Source organism: Stenella coeruleoalba, assembly GCF_951394435.1.
Source record: "Stenella coeruleoalba genome assembly, chromosome: 16".
NCBI classification, from domain to species: Eukaryota; Metazoa; Chordata; class Mammalia; order Artiodactyla; family Delphinidae; genus Stenella; species Stenella coeruleoalba.
Window position 1 is genome coordinate 13,878,275 of NC_137162.1, and position 22,989 is coordinate 13,901,263.

At 38.7% G+C, this 22,989-nt stretch overlaps 2 protein-coding genes across 8 annotated transcripts in view; one reads left to right on the forward strand and one right to left on the reverse strand.

Moving 5' to 3' along the window:
* SHTN1 (shootin 1) overlaps positions 1-12,260 on the forward strand; it is a gene marked incomplete at its 3' end in the record, with an annotated part of 157,797 nt that extends 145,537 nt beyond the window's left edge. For 4 of the 5 annotated variants that reach the window (XM_079899745.1, XM_079899747.1, XM_079899744.1 and 1 more), the window contains one exon: positions 10,501-12,259. In XM_079899745.1, coding sequence (XP_079755871.1) covers positions 10,501-10,723 — 223 coding nt within the window. Of the gene's footprint in view, positions 1-10,500 lie in introns of all 5 variants that reach the window. The other variant, XM_079899743.1, reaches the window with a different exon arrangement.
* A 2,012-nt stretch (positions 12,261-14,272) lies between these two features.
* ENO4 (enolase 4) overlaps positions 14,273-22,989 on the reverse strand; it is a 28,358-nt gene continuing 19,641 nt past the window's right edge. For 2 of the 3 annotated variants that reach the window (XM_079899232.1, XM_079899231.1), the window contains 5 exons: positions 20,405-20,530; positions 18,857-19,052; positions 17,272-17,339; positions 16,642-16,759; positions 14,273-14,880 (listed from right to left, as the gene is read on the reverse strand). In XM_079899232.1, the coding sequence (XP_079755358.1) occupies positions 14,750-14,880; positions 16,642-16,759; positions 17,272-17,339; positions 18,857-19,052; positions 20,405-20,530 (639 nt within the window). In that variant the 3' untranslated portion in view covers positions 14,273-14,749. The remainder of the gene's footprint in view (positions 14,881-16,641; positions 16,760-17,271; positions 17,340-18,856; positions 19,053-20,404; positions 20,531-22,989) is intronic. The other variant, XM_079899233.1, reaches the window with a different exon arrangement.

A 22,989-nucleotide genomic window follows, 5' to 3' on the forward strand; every position in this document is an offset into this window, starting at 1 on the left:
GAGGGTAATGATACCTACCTTGTAGGGTTGTCACGTAAATTAAATAATTTATGAAAAATATTTCAATAAATTCTTTTTCTATCTTAATATAAAATTATAATGCTGGGGCATTACTGGATTATCAAGGACAAAAGTTAGAGTTGAAAGCTTAGGTACTGAACACCTGGCTTATTGACTGGGCCAGGTTTCCTTGGGAAAATTATGTAACCTCTGTGTTTTGTTTTTGTTTTTTCACTTTTTGTTGTACTGTTTTTCTTATCTAAAATTGAGGCAAGTAGATGAGGCACTCTCCAGTGTCTCTTTCAGCTCTAGAATCCCAATAATTCCTCCCAAATGTGGTTGCTTGATAAAGATGTTCACAGTTAAGATAAAGGACAAGAGTTAAGCACATAGTTTTTACCCCCAACGTGTCTCTCAGTATAGATTTACAGTAAAACACAAACCTAGAAATATAAAATAATTTTTTGAAAAATTTTAATTTTCAAACTACATCTTAGGAACTTACAAATCCAGATTGAAATGATTGTTATCCTTCAGGGTTATATTCTTAGGGGTCAGGATACTCATTCCAACCCTGTCACTATTGCTCCAAATGCTTTTAGACCTATTTGGATTAGAGATACCTGACCACAGAGGAAATAAATTGGACAGTCTTTCCTATCCATTTATTCTGGGGTGGAAAAAGTGGGTGAGAAGTAAAGAGTGCTTTAGAGCCACTTGGCGGGTTGTGTAAGAGAATTAGTGTCAGTTTTTATCTTGGTCAAAAAATGATATGGCCCATTTTAACCACTACTATATGTTCAACATATGTTTCCAAATGACTTTGGCTTTTGCTAGTTCATTCAGTTTTTGGAAATAGCCATCAGTTTGCCACCATTGCAGATGCATTTTTTAAAATGTGACACAGACCCATGACATGTTTCCCAGCCGTGTGTACAGAAAAGTACCATGCAATACAGTCAAGACAAAGCTTGCTTCTTGAACTCCAGTTAGGTTGACAAGTTCCACATTTACACATTCTGGGGCGTTGATTTAAAGGGTAACTAGGAAGTCAGTATTTCAGAAGCAAACGTAAGTTGAGCAATAAGTAAGAAAATGCAAGTATAATTCCTAGCTATGGGTAGAGTTGTCTTCCATTTTAATCCTGTGTGAGGTACCTGAGACACGTTAGCTCTGTTATCCACAGAATGGGGAGATCTGATGATCTCGAGTGATGTAAGTGAAGTGAATTGGGAAAACATTTGGCGGTAAAAGCCTACAACCTTCCATTGTATATGTTTCGCCTCTTTATTTTTAAAATTTTCTGTTACTCTTTATCGATATATATTAATATATATCCATATTATAATAGCGTTCATCGGAGAGGAAATGTGCTTACATCGCTATAAGCAGGATGTCTATGTTGATTATAGATGGAGGCTATGAGTAACGAGCCAGTTTCCAATTTGGAATTTGCTTTGGTGATGTTTTGTTGTTGTTACTATCGTTTCACTAACATTTATGAAGCCAGTACTTTTATGTGTTGTTTTAATTCTTCCAGAGGTGCTGAGGTTTAGTGACATAAACAATTTGCCCAAAATTCTGTTCCTAATCGATAATTGGGTCAGATTTCATTTGAACCTTCTTCATTCTAACTTCAGAGCCCATGCTTTTGAGCTATAGCATACTGCGTTGAGTGTATTAAGAGCTGTAGGAATGGAAGGGAAGAAAATGACTCTAAGGTTTCTTCTGTAGGAAGCAATGATTCTGTAGTTAAATTGCTCCATTTGCCCTATTCACATCCTGCTCCTCTGACCCTACATACTCACAGATAGTGTCATCTCTTCCTTTTTCTTTCCTCTTCCTAAGGCTAAACTAAGCAATTAATATATCTTTTGCCAAGGGAAGAAAATGTTACCCAGTAAAGCAAAGAATTCTGAAAAGGAGAGCCAATCTGAATTAGCAAGAAGACTTAAAAGAGATTTGGAAAGAAATTGTTTTAGTGTTTTTCATGTCAAATGGCCAATAAAGGGGCATGCTTCACAAATAAACTTTTGGAAATTACCATATTAGAATACCAGCCTAAGCTCCTTTAATCTTTGGCATAAGTTTCATGTACACATTTTTTATTTATTTACATTTCAAACATGCTGAAGATTAGTTCATTCCCAGAAGTCAAATACCTTGAAAATACCTGACTTGAATCACTGGATTAGAAAGGTGTTTTACTAAATGATAATATGACAATATAAAGATGAATCACTGTGAATACAGTTGTTTTAAAACATACATTCTACAGCCCCAAATAAATTTCACTGTTGCATCCACTTTATGCTGCACCTCTGTTGAGTCAGCTCCACCTTTGGTCAATTACTGGTTAGCTCCTTTGAGTTTGTGGTGTAGTGTCCATTGTCATCATATTTTAGAACATCTCTGTTTTAAAGAAAGGCAGGACAAATGGGCCTGCAGTATGGAGAAAGAGACAAGCAGATCTTACAAGAGTTCTACATCACAATCAGGCAGAGACCCAAGAGTATCTTGTGTTCTCACAGTCTTGCTTTTTTGTCTCTGAACAGTCTCATCTAGAAGTGGCCTTACTTGTCTGTATTGAGCTTTATTCATCTGTGCTCACTTTTTCTATTAATTACTTTCAGAAAGGTGAATATCCGCCTGACAGTTACAGTTAAACAAGGGAGTCAACCTCAAGGATGATTTGTCATTTCACCTAGTTACATCTCTAGAACCTTGCTTCAAAGGGGAGAACCCAGTTTCCATTGTAACTGGTGTGATTTGCAGTGATTTCATAGCTGTGTCCTCATCTCGTGGTCATTCTCAAAGATGCTTTTAAGCCACAATTGCCAGAGACCCTTCCAGTTAATACTTCTCTAATTCATCATGCCCCTCTTCAACCCCAGAGCTCCCCAAAACTCTAAGCTTTATCAAGCTCTTTAAAATTTCCTTTTCAACCATCAGACAGGCGGCTAGCTTGCCTTTTTTGTTTGGGAGGTCAAAACGGGTCACATTGTGCCCTAGAAGAATTTAAAAAACAAAAACCTATGTAGCAATTACAGGACTTCAATTTCAGTAGAAAAATGACCGTTTCCAGTGCAGCCATTTTTATTTTAATTTGCATTTAATTTCTAGGTCTGTGGTGTCTCTAAATACGTGTGACCTGTGGCCCCGCACAGATTAATTCTTGTAAGATTAATTTTTGTAAATGAAATTGAAAAGTATTGCTCTTTTGCATTGCAGCTGGAGAATCTGAGCTTTTGAAATATGTTACCAAATAGAAATTGAGATTCTTCACTTACTTTAGAGGGATTTGGGTCAACATTTTGTTCAGATGGAAAATAGAGAAGTTTTTAGTGCTTGTGGTGTAAAGAATAGGTTTTCTTCCTGTTACTCCCAACTCTACCATTTCCTCCCCTCCTCCTCTCCTCTTTTCTCTCCTTTTGTATATGTGTGCATATGTGTATTTGCATGCATGGTGCGAGAAAGGAGGGCACCTTCCCTGTACTTAGCAAACATTTGTTTCTGAGAAGAGACTACTAGCTAGCAAAAGAACTGCATGGAAGTTACTGCTTAATCTGATGCTCTTATACAATTAAAGGATTTGCTGTGCTCTCAACTGTAATCTTAGTACGGCTGAATTGTGTACTGACACTGCAGGAAACAGCTCTGCTCAGCAAAGCACTACTACAAAGGTTCTCCATGTGTTCCTGTACATGGACAATTAAGTTTTAACAACAAAATTAGCAGAAGAACTGGATGTTCTGGAAGTTGAGATCTCCTCACTCAGTCTCTTTTTCCTCCCCCCTCCAAAGGAGTTTTCCTGTGGGCTGCCCAGAAGATCCCCCTGTCAGTTTTGTCTTACAGGTGTTCTGAGTTGCCTTACAGACAGCAGCTTCTTCCACATTAATTGTTGAGGCTATATTACACCTAGTGTTAAAGTTCTGTTGCGTAAATCTCAAAATAATTGTTAAAATGCTGCTGAGTAATTGTCAATTCTCTCAAAGAATTAATTGCCTTCTAACATTTGCCTCCAGTTGCAAACACCTATGATTTTAAGAGACTTAGCATAAAATATATCATTTCTCCATGGAGAACCATATTGCTTTTGGTGCTTTGTCATTTTTTTAAAACATCTTTCAATAGTCTGCAGTATTTGTGTTTCCTTTTATTTTTATATAGTGGAGTAGTGGAGACTTAAAATTTATTCAAATAGAAGTCTGGCTAAAACTTAAATGCAATTTCAGATCTGAGGATAAATTGACTTAATTTCTGAAACCTGATAAATGCTTTTCATTTAAAATATATTTTGTCATATAACTGTATGAAAAGTAAAACACTGAATGCTTCATGACTTCCTATCTTAAAAGAGAGTTTAAAGTATATAATATAGTAAATTTAAAGAAAAATCTTTTAAAATTTAAAAAACATTGCTCTGAAAATTAAGAATGAAAATGCAAACATTCTGTGCATGGCAGCTTTCTTGAGGAGCCAGTGTTATTTATATATGGTGTCTCTTGTGGAAGCCTTTATGTTCCTTAAAATATCTCTTTTAAATAATAGTCACATTTCATAGCTGAGATCTCAATGGATTTTCCATGGTGACTTAAAGTTGTACAAAATTACAGAAAGCTTAAAAAGTAGCCCAAAAAAGTATCATACACATTTAAGAATCTTTGCCTGTGCTAAAATCAGTCGTAGTTCATGCTTTATCATTGATTTTGCTGGCGAGAATGGTCCAGTTTCCTGAGCCTCCCTGGGCCAGTGTATTTTGGAATCTGTAAATGTGCACAGTCCAGCTTACGCTAGAAGAATAAAAGAACTGGGACAAGGCTTCGTAACGTGCACTGTGGTCTGAGATATAACCCGTGCACTGAGATGGCTGTGCTGCAGTTTTTCCACCAAAGAAACTATGGCTCAGTGTGGACACAGAGGTCTTTGCCCAGCCATTGTTACCTCTGTTAAAAAGGAATTCTTGTTAATCTTATGGCAAATTAGCATCTAGAAGCTGATGTCAGATTTTCAACCATGGCGGTATTCTGTTGTTTACCAATATTATTTTTCATAATTTAAATGCTATCTATTTTTCCCTCAAATAGAAGCTGACCCAAATTGGCAAACTAATTTATTCTTTGCACTAAAATGCAGTTTCAAAAGGTACACAAAGCCAAAAGAAATTAGCTTCGTTTTTTCTACCTTCATTATATTTAAAAGTATTAGAATTAGCAATAATATAGAAAGTTTCATCTTATGTTTGAAATTTTATTTTGGTTAAGTTTTGGATAAGTGTGTTAAAATATCCTGAAAAATAGGATGTCTGAGAGAAACAATAAAAACTACCTCTGTTGTAATGCCACTACTGTTCACTGCTGTAGTAACTGTATAAAGGGCTTGGGGGGAAAAAAAAGTAAGACTTCTTATTTTTACACAAGGGAGGATATAAAACTGACTTCCTCTTTGGAGTTTTCCCAGGAAACTACTTTATAAAGACAAATTTAAATTTTGCCGTTTTCTGTCCTTGAAGGTGGTAAATATGATTGTAGCTTTATCCATTTTTATTGTAAATGAAACAGAGTTCAGACCATCCGGCTGTGCGTCATCTGTTGGATGGCTGCCACAGACTAATGCAGGCGTCCCACTGGGAGACCAGAGAAGAACTATACTTTGATTCACCAGATTGTGTTAAATAGTCCAGCTGTTGCGATTTGAAAGATAGTTACCTCAGAAGTGAAATAGAAATGAACTTGACATTTATGCCTCAAACCATTTTTACACTGTTTGGCAGTCAGCTTTTCAGAGGTAGCATTTTATAAAATAACTCTCACTGCTTAAAAGTTTCATTCACTGTAATGTTCAAAATGTCCCACCTTTATATTATCAGTAGAATTAAGCTTGAGTGATATGCAGAATTTGCATGAAATAAGCATTTTCCCCCTTCATTTCGTGAGCTTTGATTGTATTCAGTTGAGCTCAGAACCATGTCTATTAGGACTCTTTTGGGCATTAGTTAATTTGAATTGCAGCTGAAATGTTAGCTCGAATGTTGCTGAATATAATTGGAATGTGGAAAGTCGATTTTGAAAGGAATTTCATTGAATGCAAACCATGATGTGCTTTTTAAAAATTCGAATGCTGCAATTTCATCTCCTGTAACACAGTCTGATAAGTCACTGAGTCCCTTTACTATAAAGTTCAACTTTGGCAATACCGTTTGCAGCTGTTCTGATTCTTCTGGTACCAGTACCAGTTGGAGTCAGCAGGTGGCCTCACCTGCCCCAGCCCTACCTCTGGCCCTCTTGCAGGTGGGGGAGAAGTAACTGCTTTGTAAAAGAGCAACCAAGTTGTACTTGGGCATCAGGCTTCACAGAGTGGTATAGATTGATATATTGTCTCCTAGCTTTTATTTTGCTTTTGGGTTTTTCTTTTTGTCTTGAAATAGCACTTAACAAATGATTTAAAATGACCCATGAAAATATCTATTTGATTGGGTTAAAAATCACAAGCAGTATGTTGTGGTAAGAAAAAAAAGTACTGGACAGGAAGTCAAGAGTCCACAATTTTAATCCTGTATCTGCTGTTAACAAATTGTGTGCCCTTGGACAAATCATGTAACTCACTCTTGTTTGGTGTCTTCACCTGACAAATGAAAAGGCTGGACTAGTTCATGTCAGTAATCCCTCTCAGACTGAACATTCCATGATTTTAGTCTTTATGTCACCTATAAAATTTAAGTTTTACTTGGAGATTTTGCAGCATACAGGAGAAGGTCTGCCGTACGTTTTATGAATACTGAATTTTAATTCCTTATTTGTGGTCATTGCTCTTAGATGAAGAATTAAAGAAGAAAAATTGAATGGAACAATAGTATACGGCAATTCCCATTGGATTGTTGCATTTGAGCAGCTGGGATTTTCACCTTGGGGGAGAAGCTTCAGATTTAACCTTGTAGAACCTGCCACTATGGCTGCCTAGAGCAAGAGCCTGGGTTCTTGGCAACATCACTGATGGAGCTTTCTGGCTCTTCCCATGAGATGGGAATGGAGTTAGAAATGAAGCCTAGGAGGAAGGCCCTTCATTCCAGAAGGAGCCCTGGGCAGCTCCCCATGGGAACCAGGAATGGACTTAATGATGTCAAACCAGGAAGAGCTAGCTTTAAGTCACAAAGGAAAAAAAAAAAACCAACAAAAAACGAGGGGTAGCTTGAAGGGATGGATTTTATATTTATAGTTCTGAAAGATGAAGCTGAAAACAGGGATTCAGAAAGAATCAGTAAACATGCCAGAATTAGCCTGTGGCATCATTATCGTGTTTTTGGAAGATGCCTTTGGTAAATAGCTGTGTGATGTTGTGGAAAAATCAGGAACAGGAAGATAGGAGCTTCTGATTCTTGTCCTGGCTCTGCCACTGATAAGCTGTATAATTTTAGGTCAGGCTTTCCCTCTCTCCAAACCTCATTTTCCTCATCTGTAAAAGGACTAGTTGGACTAGATGATTGCCATAGTCCCTTTTAGCCTTAAGCCATTGAGATTCCAAGTCAGTGGTCATTATCTTCAAGAAAGTAGTTACTCTGATTCTCAACACATAATTTTCCACTGTGCCAAGTTCAGTGATAATAAAGGTGTTCTCAAATTGGAGTGTACAGGTGACTTAATAATAGATTAATCTATTATTAAGAAGCCTACTTCAGGAAAGAACAGTTCTCTGGACTGAGACAATTCCAGGACAGTTTCAGCCTGGCAATACAAAGTTTCTGAGTTTTCAGTTCAGTCAACATCATTTGTTGCTGTTGTGGAGCCCTGAGAGCTCCCTCGAAGTTTTCAGCCTCCAGCTGATGAAGAAACCATTTTAGGATGTGTTTACCACCCCTTCATCTGCAGACACACATGGGCATGAGAACTTCCATGGTAGTTCTACAAAAGTGATGAAGGTCAGTATGGGTTGATGGAAGTTGCTCACCTAGAATGAGATGGATACTTCCTTTGCATGCGTAGAGCAGACTGGCTGGCTTCTATACAATGAGGCTTAGACCCAGGGTAGTGGAACCACACTGGGGACTTGACCAGCAGATTTTGTGTGGCTTTGACTGTAACAACTTTAGCTAGGCCAGAACTTGGAACTTCATTTCCGAAAATTCCCTTTCCCATTTGTTTCCAGGTTAGGGTTGTCTACAGGAGAAATTTGCACGAGATTTAGAAAGTGGGAGTGACATAATAGTCTTTTTTTTTTTTTAATGCTCCCAAAAGTCTGCGTAGGGCAGGCTCTTTTACAATTCATGCGCGTTGTCACCTAGTTGGCATGTGGCACAGCTGGCCCACAGTTTCTCCAGCTCCCCACATCTCCCTTCCAGCTTCCCCAAATCTTAGGCCAGGTGCATGTGCAAATTCCATGTGGAAGGGCTCCAGTTTATCCTGCAGCTCATCTGCATCATCGGGATTGGTGACTGTGAAAGACAGGTGCTGCTCTGGTTTGTCCTCAGCTTCTTGCCACTTTTCACCCAAGTTCCTTTTCAGCTGCAAGACCTGCTGATTTCAGGCCCAGCATAATACACAGAGGCAACAGACTCACGTAGACTGCCTAACTAACTCACTCGCTCCATTGCCTGAGGTCTAATGCCTATAATGAATCCTTTATGCCATTCATGGGGGTTTTGCTTCTCTGACCATACCCTAATGGACTGAGCCTTCCAGGTGTTGCCTGGGTCAGAGAAAGTCAAGCCAGATACCAACTACATCCCATATTGATTCCCAACGCACAGTAACAGATATCTTGAGAAGTGGATGGGCCAAGGTAGATGGGCAGTGTCATGGTGTTTTCTAATGACAAGGGTGTTGACAAATCCAGGCAAAAATAAAGGAATCTGTCCTCACTACAGTATAGCTTTCCTCTCAGGTCATCTCTTTGCTTTTACGGCCTCCAAAGAAGACAGTTATGTGCTAGTCACTTATGAATGATGATCAAGTCACATGGTAGAACTGGATAGCCCTATGGAGTGGTTTTCAGACATTTGGACAGATCTCATAGTACCAGGTGATGAAACTGAGGTCACTGGGTTTGAGTTTTGGTACCTGTGGCTGGATCGTGCAGGCCACTTTGTCTCAATAGTTGATCATTTGTTCTGTTACTTCTGTTGTATAAGAGAGACCTTCAGACCTACTCACACCAAAGCCTTGGTTTCTGCACATTCATTCTGAGCCTTTCACACACAGTAGTTCATTAGTATTTGCTCATTTGTTTACTCCACAAACGGATCTGCGCTGGATGCTGGCATAGATCTGTGAACAAAGCTGAACAGTCCACCTCATGGATGTTTACATTTTATTTGAAGAGAGAGACATTAAACAGCTGGTTGCCAGTATTTAATTATAACTGTGGTAAATCCAACAAGGGACAAGTATTAGGTGGTAAGAGAGTGTCTAACCAGCAGATCTGAGCTAGGGGTCAGGGAATAGTAGAAATCAAGTCCTGGTGAGGGGCTGGTAGAGCAATGGGCAGACCCTGGCCAACAGTTCACCAGTACACATCCTGACATCCAGAGGTGGAAGTGGGACAGTGGCGTGCTGGGTCATGGTTAGTATCCCAGCATTTGCCAAGAAGACCAGGTAAGTCTGAATAGCCTCTGCCCTGCCTACTACACACCCTTCAACCTCCAGGCATCAGGTCAGCAGTCCAGTACCTTCAGATGATGGCTTCTGACCTGACTTCTGAGAGGACTAGGTGCCCACAGCCTAATTTCCTGACACGTGAAAAGAGAAGAGTGTTTCAGGACATCTGTTTCCACAAGGAAATTGTTGCCCATTTAGCTTGAGAAGCAGTAGCTTCTTAGAAGAGAAGAAAGGGAACCTCAGTGGAAAAAGAAACTGCATTTGAAATTCAATAAGAAATTTCTCAAACATGATTCTCCTTTTTTAGAAAAAGTGTATGGTAACTTAGCATTTCAACTTCTTCTCTGGATTCTCCCATCTGCTTTTGTTCCTTCCCTCATACCTCCACAGGTCTGACCAGAGTTGTTCTTGCCAGTAATGGCAGCAGCTGGCATCTCTCTCAGCTGCCCATCAGGGATGGGAGTGGTTTATTTCCCTCCTTGCTGCAGTCTTAGAACTAATCTGCAATCACATGTACCCCGGCACACAAGGGAGGGGTTAACTCGCTCCTTCCAGCTAAGTGGGGGTGGGACAGGAGTCTGGGGGCGGCAGGCAGTGGGGAGGTGGCACAGAGTATCCGTGAGCTTTGTGCTTCTGTGAGAAGAGCATGCAATTAAGCAGGTAGGTGCATTTGGCTTTTTAACATTTATGCAGTTAATTGCTCTTTTTCCGTCTTCTGGCCTTGTGCTCCTAATATGTAATCTAATAGCTTTTTTTTTTTTGTAATGGCTGGCACCTCAAAGACCACTTTTTGCATGTTGATTAGACTTAGAACGTTTTGGGGTTTTTGCTCATCTGAATCCAGGAATCTGAAAGATAAATGTTTTCTCTCTTTGCTTTTAATTTTTTTGTTTAACTGTTCATCCCCTAGGCCTCCCAGTAACACTGGATGCAGGAAACAATACATTGGCAGTGAAAAACAAGCTGAACCAGTTGTAGTTTTAGATCCTGTTTCCACATATGAACCCCAAACCAAAGACCAGGTCGCTGAAAAAGATCCAGCTCAACACAAGGATGATGAAGGTGAAATTAAACCAGAAGACAAAGAAGACAGTGTTGAAAAAATAAGAGATACAGACAGCTCCAACTGCTGATCCATAAACCAGAAGGCGGATATGTTCAGAAGTCCTTTTCAACAAGCACATGATTTAGTTTTGGTGTATTGGCAAGGGCTATAGACATCCTGTTCTTGTCACTGTATTCAGAGTATAGGTTCTTTTTTGATGTCACTTTTGTAAGTTCACTTATAAGTAAGCTATTTAGCAAAGTACACATTCTTTGTAGTTTTTTAAATCTTTATAGGGATAAGATTTTTTTCTAGTTACTGTATTAAGTGTGACTTCTTTTAGAAGTTTACAAAAAATTCATGTCATCTTTTTAGGTAATGTGCATACCACTAATCAAATGTAATGATGAAAGTTGGCAGCACTTGTGTGTAATTGGATGAACAGCAGTGACTAGCTTAAGGTGATTTTAAAAGCCCCCAAAGAAGCTTCTGTTTTGGGTCTGATCCTTTTTTGATGGAGAAACTTCAGTAGCATGGAAATGGCTAGGCACTGTGGCATACAAATTGCTTTCTAGGATATACTGAGATAAGCTTAAAATTCAGGAGCTGATGTCAAACTAGTAGTCCCATACCCAGTGTTAATTACACACATTATTAACTGGGGGATGCAAAACACGTACTATTGATTGTGTCCACAGCCTCCCAAGGACTTTGGGGGGAAGGCTCTAGTGGCCAGAAGGCAGAACTGAGGTGAAAGTCCAAACCCTGAATTAATAGAGTATTATCTTGATAAGCCGCGTGCTCTGTGCTGTGAGTTAATTGTTTTCTCATGGACTCATGTGGCACAAGGACCATATTTTATCACAGTTCTTATGTACAGTGAAGATGGGTGACAGGCATACAATTGTCTTGCTTCACTGCTGTTCTACATTACACAGGTCTGTTGTTCTCTTTAAAGAAATTAGGTGGTAGTCTCTAAAAATACAATGTTTCAGTCTACCACAGTGAGTAATACAAATGTAATCAGGGATTAAAAAAAACACTTATGCAGCTTTTCAAAGTTGATTGTTTCAAAACTGGTGTTTGTTTAAAATAAGTGGTAATGTACTTGAGTGCATTTTTTATGACAGTGATTCAGTAATGGTAATTTTACTATTAAAGAAAGTGAAAGGTTTCGTTTTGTTAGCATAGCTCAGCATGAAGCTGTCAGGTGTTTCTCACCTAAGGGCAAAAGAAAATGATAGTAATAATTGCAGTAGTTGTATTTTATTTTGCACGTATGCTAAACATAGGCTTGAAAAGGTGAATAGGCAGGTAAATGTACTTCCTAAATTTGGAGATAATTATCTTTCTGTAGGCTCGTTATGCTTGATTGTTTCCATGTTTTTCCAGTGATGATTTTACAGTTACTTATCAGTTTACTCATAGGGAATTAAAATGTAATGTTTTTCAACTGTGATTTCCCCTAATTGAATAATACTGCTATATGATATACTAACTACAAACTGCATTAATTCACTTAAACAAGTTCTGTTATGCTGTGATTTGAACTCTCCTCACCACACTTATTAAAAAGCACCAACAGTTTCCTATTAAAGGTCAATTGTGGTTATTGACATTTTTGGTTTAGTTCCCCAAACTTGACATTCTTTAATATGAAAATTGTGTAAGACTTTATAACTTTAGTAATTTTTAATAATCCACAAAATGGTTTATTTTGAGGAATTCTATTCTTTGTTTCTTCCTGCTTTCTGCATTCCTGTGTCTGTTACCAGTCTGCTGGCATGTGTCTTACACATATTTAGGAATATAAAAATATGTACACTTGTCATTCCATATTTAATCACACACCCTTTCCAGGGTAAGGAGTTAACCATTTGTGAAATGTGTTAGCTGGACCAAGCAACATTTAGTCACTGGTGCAGTATTTTGAAAGTGTTCTTGCCTTTTCTGAGCTGCTTATTTCTTCACCAACATCACAAAGCATTTAAAATTAATTTGCTAAAATTAATTCTAGCATCCTTTTGTATCTGAGGTAGTCTCACATAAACTCCTCACCTACAGTGGTTTCAGCCGTTGATCAGTCCTGTGGAGGGAATTAGCAGGGCTGTAACCACCCGCCTTGATTGGCCTGTTGAGGAAAACAAGATGTGTGTTTTGGCTCTGGCTACTCGCCAGGAATTCCTCCTTCCTCACCTGTTTTGTTAACAGTAAATGTTTGTTAGAAATGGAGTAGTACAGGTAGAGATTATTGTTAATCTTTCAGACCATTTTTAGGTTGTATGTTAGGTATAGTGTATAGTCTGTATCACAGAATCTTAAAAACAAAGTTCGGATGATTTTTATAAACGCACACTATACATGTTTAATCACTTTCATCGTGGAACAGGTTCAGTTTATATGGCAATAAGTTGTGGAGAATGGATAACTGTCTCTTATCATCGCTGACCTTAGGAAGATCATCAGGCAGCCCTTACTTAAGGATTGGATTTGGTTTGAAGTTTCTTCGGAGCACTAACATTTCCCAGTCCCACTGCCATTTTTTAATATAGGGTATGATGAGTTTCTTTCATCTCTTTACATGTGATTCCATATATATATGTTTTATATTTATTTATATCCTTTAACATATATGTAGAGAGAGAGAGAGAAAATATATAAATAGAAACAATGCTTATCACTTTCAAAAACTTGAAATGCTACACATCCATTGGTGACCCCAATCCTCAAGTAAGGAAACGGTGAGTAGGCTGTGCTCAGCGCTGAAATTAAAGTGTTGACTTGGTGAGGTAATAAATCACCTCTTTGGTTAGTTTAATGTAGTTATTCAGTTATTAACTTGGTTCTACCTTTTTTCTCTAGTTTCATTCATTTAATTATAATTTTTGTCACATTTCCAGGGCATACTCTCATACGATCTCCCATATTTCATCTGTGTGTGTGTGTGTGTGTGTACATGTGCAGAGGCTATCTGAACACTCATCCGTTGTTTATTGCTAAGCATCGGGAAAGGCAGTAGCAACAACAAACTGTGACACAGTTCTCCCAACTTAGAGTGATACCAACCAGTTCTCCTGCCCTGTGCTCTGAGAGAATCTGCAACTGAACCTATTTTAAATCACTGCTTTTAGAGTAAGGCCTTGGCTCTGCCGTAAGGCCATTACCTTCCCCTCTTAGTACTCTTCAAAAGGAGAGGTCCTCAGTATGCTTAGTAAAAACTTATGGAATATATCAGAAATCTAAACTTAGCCAACTCTCCCACAGGTCAGTACATAGCAATTTATATAATTTGGGGGAAAGACAAAAGGTAACAGTTTGAACAGAGAATCTAAATCATATAAAGCAGTTGGATATTATATCTATAGGTATGTGTTTGAATATGTTTATTTCTGGTCATCCTCTGCTATAACCCTGATACTGGCTTTCAGAAGAGACAATTCAGCCAATCTATATGTTGCATCGTTTTTAATCACCTACTAGATACTGTAGTAAAAATGATTGGGCATTTAATTGCTTTAAGAATATTCATTCATTGATGTGTTTACTCACTTATGCTCATTCTTGTTCCAAAAAGGATCTGAGGAGACCCCCAAAGATATAAATGATAGATGAACAACTAAAATTTAGAAAGAGATGGGAATCAAAGAAAAGGGAATTAAGGGTAGGAAAGTGAGAGGAAGCTATTCGCTCTTAAAAAATCCATGAAACAGAAGATGTACACCTTCCTGGCAGAGAGAGCTCCTAGTGTGAAAGATTTTTTTCAGAAATGTTCTGACTTGTAAAGTATGAGGTATTTGAACTGAGTGTGGAGTTGGTGGCAAAAATATTGTACTCTTTTACTAGGTCATGACCCCCCAAAATGGACAGGAGAGCTCGTATACAAACAAGATCCCCATAGGAACGTGATGGCCAGAAGACAAGGTTCACAGGTATAATTCCGGACAAAATACTATCTCTGTATTTCACCAAACAGTGAAATTAAAAGAAGAAAAAGCACACAAGTTAGTGAAGTTTTAGAGCAAAACCAAAATGAAGACACACTTGAGAGCTCCCAGTCTAATAATACAGTGGTGTGTCTGTCAGCTGGGGCGTGTGCAGCCCGTCTGGAAGACACTCATGTTTTGGCTGATTCCTCCACAACTTCTGTGGCGAAGATGGGCTCCGGGGGCTCAGGAAGCTCACCAGCCATGGCAGCCTTTTCGGCTTCCTCATTCAAGTAGAAAAATGTGTGTTCTTCATTGAAACCTATTAAAAACAACAATAAATTTTACTGTCTAATCCAGTGGTGCCAATTTTGACGTTCTTTGTTACATGATTTAAAGGAGATCATCTTTAGAACTGTCCAGAGGTGTCACATCACCATTAGGAAGGATTGTAGAACCACCTTAAAGTGGGCATGTCGTTGTTTATACATTAACTGCAATACACTTGAGTTTGCAGTGTACCCTTAGACAACATTCTGGAACATTTGGTTTACAGCAGACTTTGGGCAGAGGCTGAGCAGCAAAGGATAAGAGGAAGATGAACTAGAGGAAAGGCTGGTACTCTGCGTGAGACAGACCATTGCCAACTAACTATTCCAAGGTAAACCACTGAGGACTTAAGACTATTCCAGTCAGGTTCCATGTGTTCTGGGCAGGGAGAGTGTTTTAATGACTGAGCTTTTGACAAGATTTCCTACTCAATCTCTCAGTGCAGTGATTTGGTTTTCCAGTTTTTTGGTCCGCTTCATATTTATTGACCACTGCCAATGTCAGCGAAATCCTCATTAATCTGTTAATCCATTCCGGAATGCTCAGGGGCTGGCACTGTCACCAGGGAGGGGCTGGGCCTCCAGTCACTAGAGTCCTTTTTAATGCCCTGAAGCAGCTGTTTCCCTTGTGGTGAAGTCTGGCTGGAAATGTGATAGGTCACTGAAGGAACCTAAAGCTTCCACAAGTCAGGATGACAAAAAATCAGACTGATATGTAGGAACAGTATAATTTTACCTATTTGAAAAAACAAGCCTTCATGTTACCCACTAAACAATACAAAGTAACTTTTGACTGTTACACACTAAACAATACAAAGTAAATTTTGACTGCCCTCGCATGACTTAGAAATAGTCTCCCAATTATATCTTTGTTTTCTAGAAAACAAGGTCATTACCTATGTTAAACGTGACAAATTAATAATTACTATTTCTCTTGGTCGCTTTTAAAGAAATTCCTATTAGTCACAAAATAGTACTTCCTTGCTTTCATATTCAATAATCGGTATGTTCCACAATACATTCTATAATACATCTATCTCATTTAATAGTTTCATTTATGGTATACAAGTATGTCAGCACTGCTTAATTAACATACTTTTTTGCAGTATATCAATTCTATTTTAAAATACAAAATAGTTTTAGAATTTCAGAGACAACTATTGGTCTCTTTAAATGTCTTTGCATGCTTTGTTTTGGCTATCACAGTCAGTAATATATAGAGTAAAAATGTATATTTGGGGTGTTGCTCTCCAATTAGCCAGTACATAAGGTGCTTCTACCCATGCAGATTTACAAAGTTTGATGTCGTAAATGATTGGTTCATCTCTCTTGAGACCATAGCCTTTCCAAGGTACATTAAATTAACATGCTATTTACTTGAGTAAAACGAGTTGTTGCCAAGAACCACCAGGAAAACATCCACCTTTAACTTTCCTGGGCTGTGCAGAAAAACCTTAAGTATAATTTGGACCATAACAAAAGGTAGGCTTGGAAATTCCAATCAATTAAGTCTATTGAAAAGCATCACACAGCCTATTCATCAAGATTAGGGCTAGAGTTTTAAACATTCAGGTAAATAGATAATCCATTAAGAAAACAATACACGTGGCAAATGCCATCCTAGTTTTGTCAGCACTTATTTATAGTCTTTGGATTTCCCTGCCCTCCTGCCGAGAGACTTCTATTCCCCCATCTCCCAATCTTTGTTCTCTTATTCATGGCTAAGTGAAACTAAGCAAGAAAGCAGCACATACCCAGTGTTCCATTCTGGACAAGTTCTTCCTCTATAGTAAAGAGGCGATTGTACTTAGTCACCCGTTCGCCACGAGAAAGACCTCCCAACTTGATAAACCGGACACCAAGTCCAACGGCCTAAAGAGGTGAGGGAACAGCTTATTTTAAATGGAGTCATATTTTGCTAAACTAAAAACAGTTCTTTAGGGAGAAGGGACACTGCCCCTGTGTGCTGTTTTGTTTTTGCTCTCATTAAATTAATTTCTCATTTTGTTACATGAGTAAAGTGGCCTGCTTGTAAGCTGAAAGTGTCAAAGGTAGAGAGATAGTGTGACTGTACATCAGATGCTCTACTAGTCATGTAAGCATGCTGATTTTTATCTAAGAGCATTCTGGCCTTGCTTACTTCATTTTAGGAGGTAAGATTGCACGTGCACACCCCAGCCATTTAAGTGTGCTCATCATTTTACCAGGACTTCAATTTTTCTTCTTTTTAAAAGTTCAAAGATTAGCTCTCTGGGAGGAAGCAAGTCTGTTTCATAAAAGGTTACATGACTTTCTCTGCCACAGACCGCCTTTCTCTGAAATACCAATTCGGGATAAAAGCAGTGTCTTGGCAATTCTGCAATTGACCGGTTTTCAGAACTTACCAAATCGACAAGGCTGTCATCAGACGACTCTCCTTCTGCACTTCCAAAGACAGCGATGTGCTTCTTACCTATGAGCAGAGGAATTCTTTTCAGTTTTAGATCGTATGGAAACAATCATCAAATATATGAGCCTCTGGGATCAAAATTTAAAATTTGCCAGAGATTTAAAACTGCGAAGAGTCAATTATTTGACCACCTGAGAATTCTAACCCAAACGTTTGCATTTTTACTACCCTGATTTTATTTGTTTACCCCTTTGCAGTAGTTTAGATGATAAATATTAAATGAATGCCATGTTTCATCAAATTTAACATACCATAAATTGTAAGAGGCACCATTATTACCACTGTAGAGGGAAAATGCTCAAATTAGACTGATGCATTTCTAAGCTGTAAGACACAATTCAAGGTCAATCATGTTCAATGTGCATCTTTGAGTCAAAATATACAGTAAGTGCAAGGCCATCATATGCCGAAATAATGGATTTCACAATTCATGTAAAATTTTATTCAAAGGAATCTGTCGTTCTGAATGTTAACTTATTAGGAAAGCAGTGCTGATAGTATTTAATCAATCACTTGAAGATCTCAAAACCCCTTAAAATTTGCACAGTCTACAAGACTGCAAAGCCAAAGTTCTTCCTATGGTGACAGAGTTGTGTCTTACAGGCAGGAGTTACAGCAGCTATCTGGAGTGGATGACAGAATGGCTGCTTGAGAGGTAGGCCCAGGAGGAAAGACCAGGCCTTGGGGCATTCCATCCACCACCTGCACGCCACCCTGTCTGGGCCGTAGACCAGGGCAGCCTGCATGCTAAGGGACTACAGGCATTTCATTCCATCCTCTGGCACCAGCCCAGGCCCTTGGCTGCCAGGCTCGCTCTGAGTCCTGCTCCAGGTCTGAGACCAGCCTGCTGCCTAGTTCCTGAGACCCACTCACGATATGCATGTTTCAGGCCCTGTGCATAAGTGAACAAAACTCCCATGAACTCCTGGGAGTTTACAGTCTAGTGGAGGATACCAGACGTTAAATAGCCTACAAGTAATTGTGAACAGTACTATAATTGAAAATATAGGATAAGAAAGGTTCAGAGCAACCAGTGAGGGGTGGGGGAAGTCAGGGAAGGCATGTAGACCTGAAGAGGTTTCATTTAAGGCAAAAAGACCTGAAGGAATAGTTAGCCAACTAAATGGTACAGGGCAAAGCATTCTAGGCTGAAGGAACAGCATGTTCAAAGACCTCAAGGCTGTAAAAAGTTTGAAACTTTTGAGGAGTTGAAAAAAAGCCATTGTGGGCTAGTGATTGAAAAAAAAAATCACTGTGGTGTCTTGTGAAGCTGAGAGGGCTGTGGCCTCAGCCACCTGTTTGCAGTAGCCCTCCCTGAAGGGGAGGGCCCCCGGGCAGGGCTGTTACTGGAACATTATGAAGTGAATCAGTAGTAAGCTGCGTTTTGTTTTCCAGTACCGAATCACTCACAAATGGTTGGGGTGTTTTTCTCTTCCAAGATTTATTCCATGCTTTTTATTAACTGATATACTGCATATTTAAGTTCATTATGAGTCTTTCAGAGCTATACTTCTACTCACTGTCAATAAGATTGGTCATTTCCACCAAGTCGGACATCGTAGTTTGATTTGTGTGTTTTACGATCAGCCCGCTGCATCTGAGGATGCCGACGTTCCCATCCTCTAGAAGTTTAGAGATGCTTTTGGATGCGGTGCCTGCAATTATGTAACACTTGGAGCCAAGAGCATTGTAGGTGCTGTCCCACTGTTCAGAGTCCTGGGTAAATATTTAAGAACTGATCATTACAACGTAGGGGATATCACCACAAAACGACAGGAATCATACAGCACGTAATCAGTTACACACCTTTCTGAGACACACAAAACAGGGGTGGGGAGCTTGGTTTGTTTGCATCTGCGGCTTCATGTTGCCCATACCACAGCCACACAAATTAACAAGCTTCATGGAACAGAAACTTAGAGTGATTAAATTTGAGCTTGAAGATCTAGTGAATAAAATGTTAATACACATTAAATGCTATTCTCCACATTAATTATGTCGTTCAAGCACAGGCTCTTCCTACCCACTGTGTTATCCATGATGCTGCTGAAGACTGGCTGGTTAGGAGATTTTAGTGTTATTTCTGGTAAAAAGGAAACTGAAGGAAATGAGCCTGCGGGGATGTAGACCCTCATTCCCAACACCCTTATTTTTTATTGGTGAGACCACCAAATGAAATGAAATGCTCATTATTTAAATAGTAATATACAGTCTTCCCAGCCATTGTACCAGATTTCAACCTGTCCCATTAGAACAGACCATGCAGGTACATCTTATCGCATTAAAAAGAGCTGTGGCCAGAGCCTTGGGACAAGAAGCAGAAGATAGGTCTGGCAAGATTAAAGAACTAGGCTCAGCATCTTCCACAAGTGCTGGGGTGTAGCACAGTCTGTGAAAGGAAAGATGGGACTGAGAGAGCCTGGGGCTCCAGTAAGATCCAGCATTCTCTTTGTCCCTCAAATTTAAATAGGTGAGTTGTCTCAAAGAGGGTACCAGCTCACTATATCTAATGGTTCTCAAATTCATAAAATCAAGAATGTAAGTTTTGAAGTTTAAGTGGGTTAGGAAGAGAGAGTTCTATGGCACATAAACAACCCTGCATTAGTGTGAAAAAATGCATTAGGTGCATTAGTGTGAATAAATCAGAAACCTCAATATCTCACACCTTTTAAAAATATGGCTTTGTAATTTCTGTGCATGCATAGTAACTGGATTTAGGTTTAAAAAACATTTGGCCTAGTTGAAGTCCTGTTTCCATGAGCACTTGGAAATGATATGTGATTAACCTATTGAAACACCCGCTAGCACATTGGGCTCGCCTGCCATCAGTTAGGCTGCTTGTAAATACCCAGGTATTCCTGAAGTGCTGGGAGATACTTGTTTCATTCCATAGACAGGCACACTCCTGTGTGTTTCTGCTATTCATTTGCTTAGTAAGTGCCTTTTCTCAAAAATGCCAAAATAAAGCAACTCAGCCCCAGCCCAAATTACAACACATTTCAAATCTACAGATCCAAAAGAAATATTTTATTCTGTTTTATTATAAAATTCAAGTTGAATCCTGTTACCTCCTTCCTGAAAGGATCAATTAAGGCAATAATTGAAGGGAACTTGTTGATCAGCTCCACATACAGGTCAACCATCTCAGCTGCATTTTTGTAGGTTCCCATCATCACTTCATACTTTCCTTTACTCTGATAAGTATAAGGAAGATATTAAAGGATAAATGATGAATTCTGCAAACATTAAAGATGTGATTCAAATTCATTTTCATTCATTTTATATAAAAGACTGCAAACAGATTATTTCCAGGCCACATTCACCTGAGAAATCTGTGCATTTTACTTTAAATATATGTTAAATGTCAACCTGGGAAAATCAAGTCAGCATTCCTCTGGATGCCCCATAGATTTCCCACTGACTTCAGATGAAGCCTTCTGCACACAAAAAAAAAACGAGTAAAGAGTAGGAGGGGAGTAATTTCTTATTTAAGTTTTGTAACGTGGTGCCAGATACTGCTTGGATAGATGGGCAATAACATAAATTCATAAACAGAATAGCAATGCAGACCTGCCTACTCACTAGAAATACCATCGTTCAGCTCACAGTGAATGAATAGCTTGTTTACTGTAAATATTCTAAAATTTGAAAGCGGGGCTAAGCTTTTGAGATACTAACAACCAATATGAAATGTAAAGAGGTTTACATGAAGGCAAGCATGCAAGTTCTAGTAGTAACAATATTGTTTTGAAAGTGGAGTTCTAGTGCAACCCATTCATTTGAAGTCTAGAACACCCCCGAGTCATTAAGCATAGGAGTAAACAAAGCTGGAGGATCTAGTGTAGTCTCTGTAAACACAGCACCCTTATGTCCAGTCCAAGTCTGTATCCAGGGATGGCACCTGGGATACTTAGGTACTGGGAGGGAGGTGGAATGGACCAGAATGGCTCTTTGATTTATTAATGCCTTCCTGTTGCTGCTAATAGAATGGATTCCATTGGAATTAAGCAGGCTCCTAATAAGTCCATCATTGAAAAGAGTCTATGCGTCTTTTCACGTAAAATATAGCAGCAAGAACTCTCAGTTTCTATACTGCAAAACATATGCAATCCTATCTTGTCAGAGAGGAAGTGATAATGATTTTGAACTAACACTGTAAGAATTATCTGATATCAAGCTAAAGCATTTTACTGAATATAAGCAATAAATACCCATTCTAGTTAACACTAGCAGTCAGTATTTTCATAGTTCTTGGTATACGTTGCTGATGAAAACATGCAATTATTTCTCTTACTGGTATGCCTAGGAACCAATGATTATGTGAAGAATACGAAATTACATTAAATATTCCTTTATGCGCTTAGTTTCTTTAGGAAAGTAAAAACTTTTAAAAGTCAGCTGAAACTTAGTTTTCTTATATACTATTCAAGATTTCCTTTGAAGTTAAAAGAATCACAAATTAAAGTGGAATCGTATTTGGTCATGTGCCCTGAATTTGACATTAATTACTATTATTAATTATTCTCCAAAAACTTCAATAACTTAGAAATACTTTTATATTTAAAATTTGAGAGAGGGCAGACAGCAGAAGCAAGAAGAACTATAATCCTGCAGCCTGTGGAACAAAAACCACATTCACAGAAACATAGACAAGATGAAAAGGCAGAGGGCTATGTACCAGATGAAGGAACAAGATAAAACCCCTGAAAAACAACTAAATGAAGTGGAGATATGCTTTCCAGAAAAAGAATTCATAATAATGATAGTGAAGATGATCCAGGACCTCAGAAAAAGAATGGAGGCAAAGATCGAGAGGATGCAAGAAATGTTTAACAAAGACCTAGAAGAATTAAAGAACAAACAGAGATGAACACTACAATAACTGAAATGAAAAATACACTAGAAGGAATCAATAGCAGAATAACTGAGGCAGAAGAACGGATAAGTGACCTGGAAGACAGAATGGTGGAATTCACTGCTGCAGAACAGAATAAAGAAAAAAGAATGAAAAGAAATGAAGACACCCTAAGAGACCTCTGGGACAACATTAAACACCATTCACATTATAGGGGTCCCAGAAGGAGAAGAGAGAGAAGAGACCTGAGAAAATATTTGAAGAGATTATAGTTGAAAACTTCCCTAACATGGGAAAGGAAATAGCCACCCAAGTCCAGGAAGAACAGAGAGTCCCAGGCAGGATAAACCCAAGGAGAAACATGCCGAGACACATAGTAATCAAATTGGCAAAAATTAAAGACAAAGAAAAATTACTGAAAGCAACAAGAGAAAAATGACAAATAACATACAAGGGAACTCCCATCAGGTTAACAGATGATTTCTCAGCAGAAACTCTACAAGCCAGAAGAGAGTGGCATGACATATTTAAAGTGATGAAAGGGAAGAACCTACAACCAAGATTACTCTACCCGGCAAGGATCTCATTCAGATTCAATGGAGACATCAAAAGCTTTACAGACAAGCAAACGCTAAGAGACTTCAGCACCACCAAACGAGCTCTACACTAAATACTAAAGGAACTTCTCTAAGTGGGAAACACAAGAGAAGAAAAGGACCTACAAAAACAAACCCATTACAATTAAGAAAATGGTAATAGGAACATACATATCGATAATTACCTTAAACGTGAATGGAT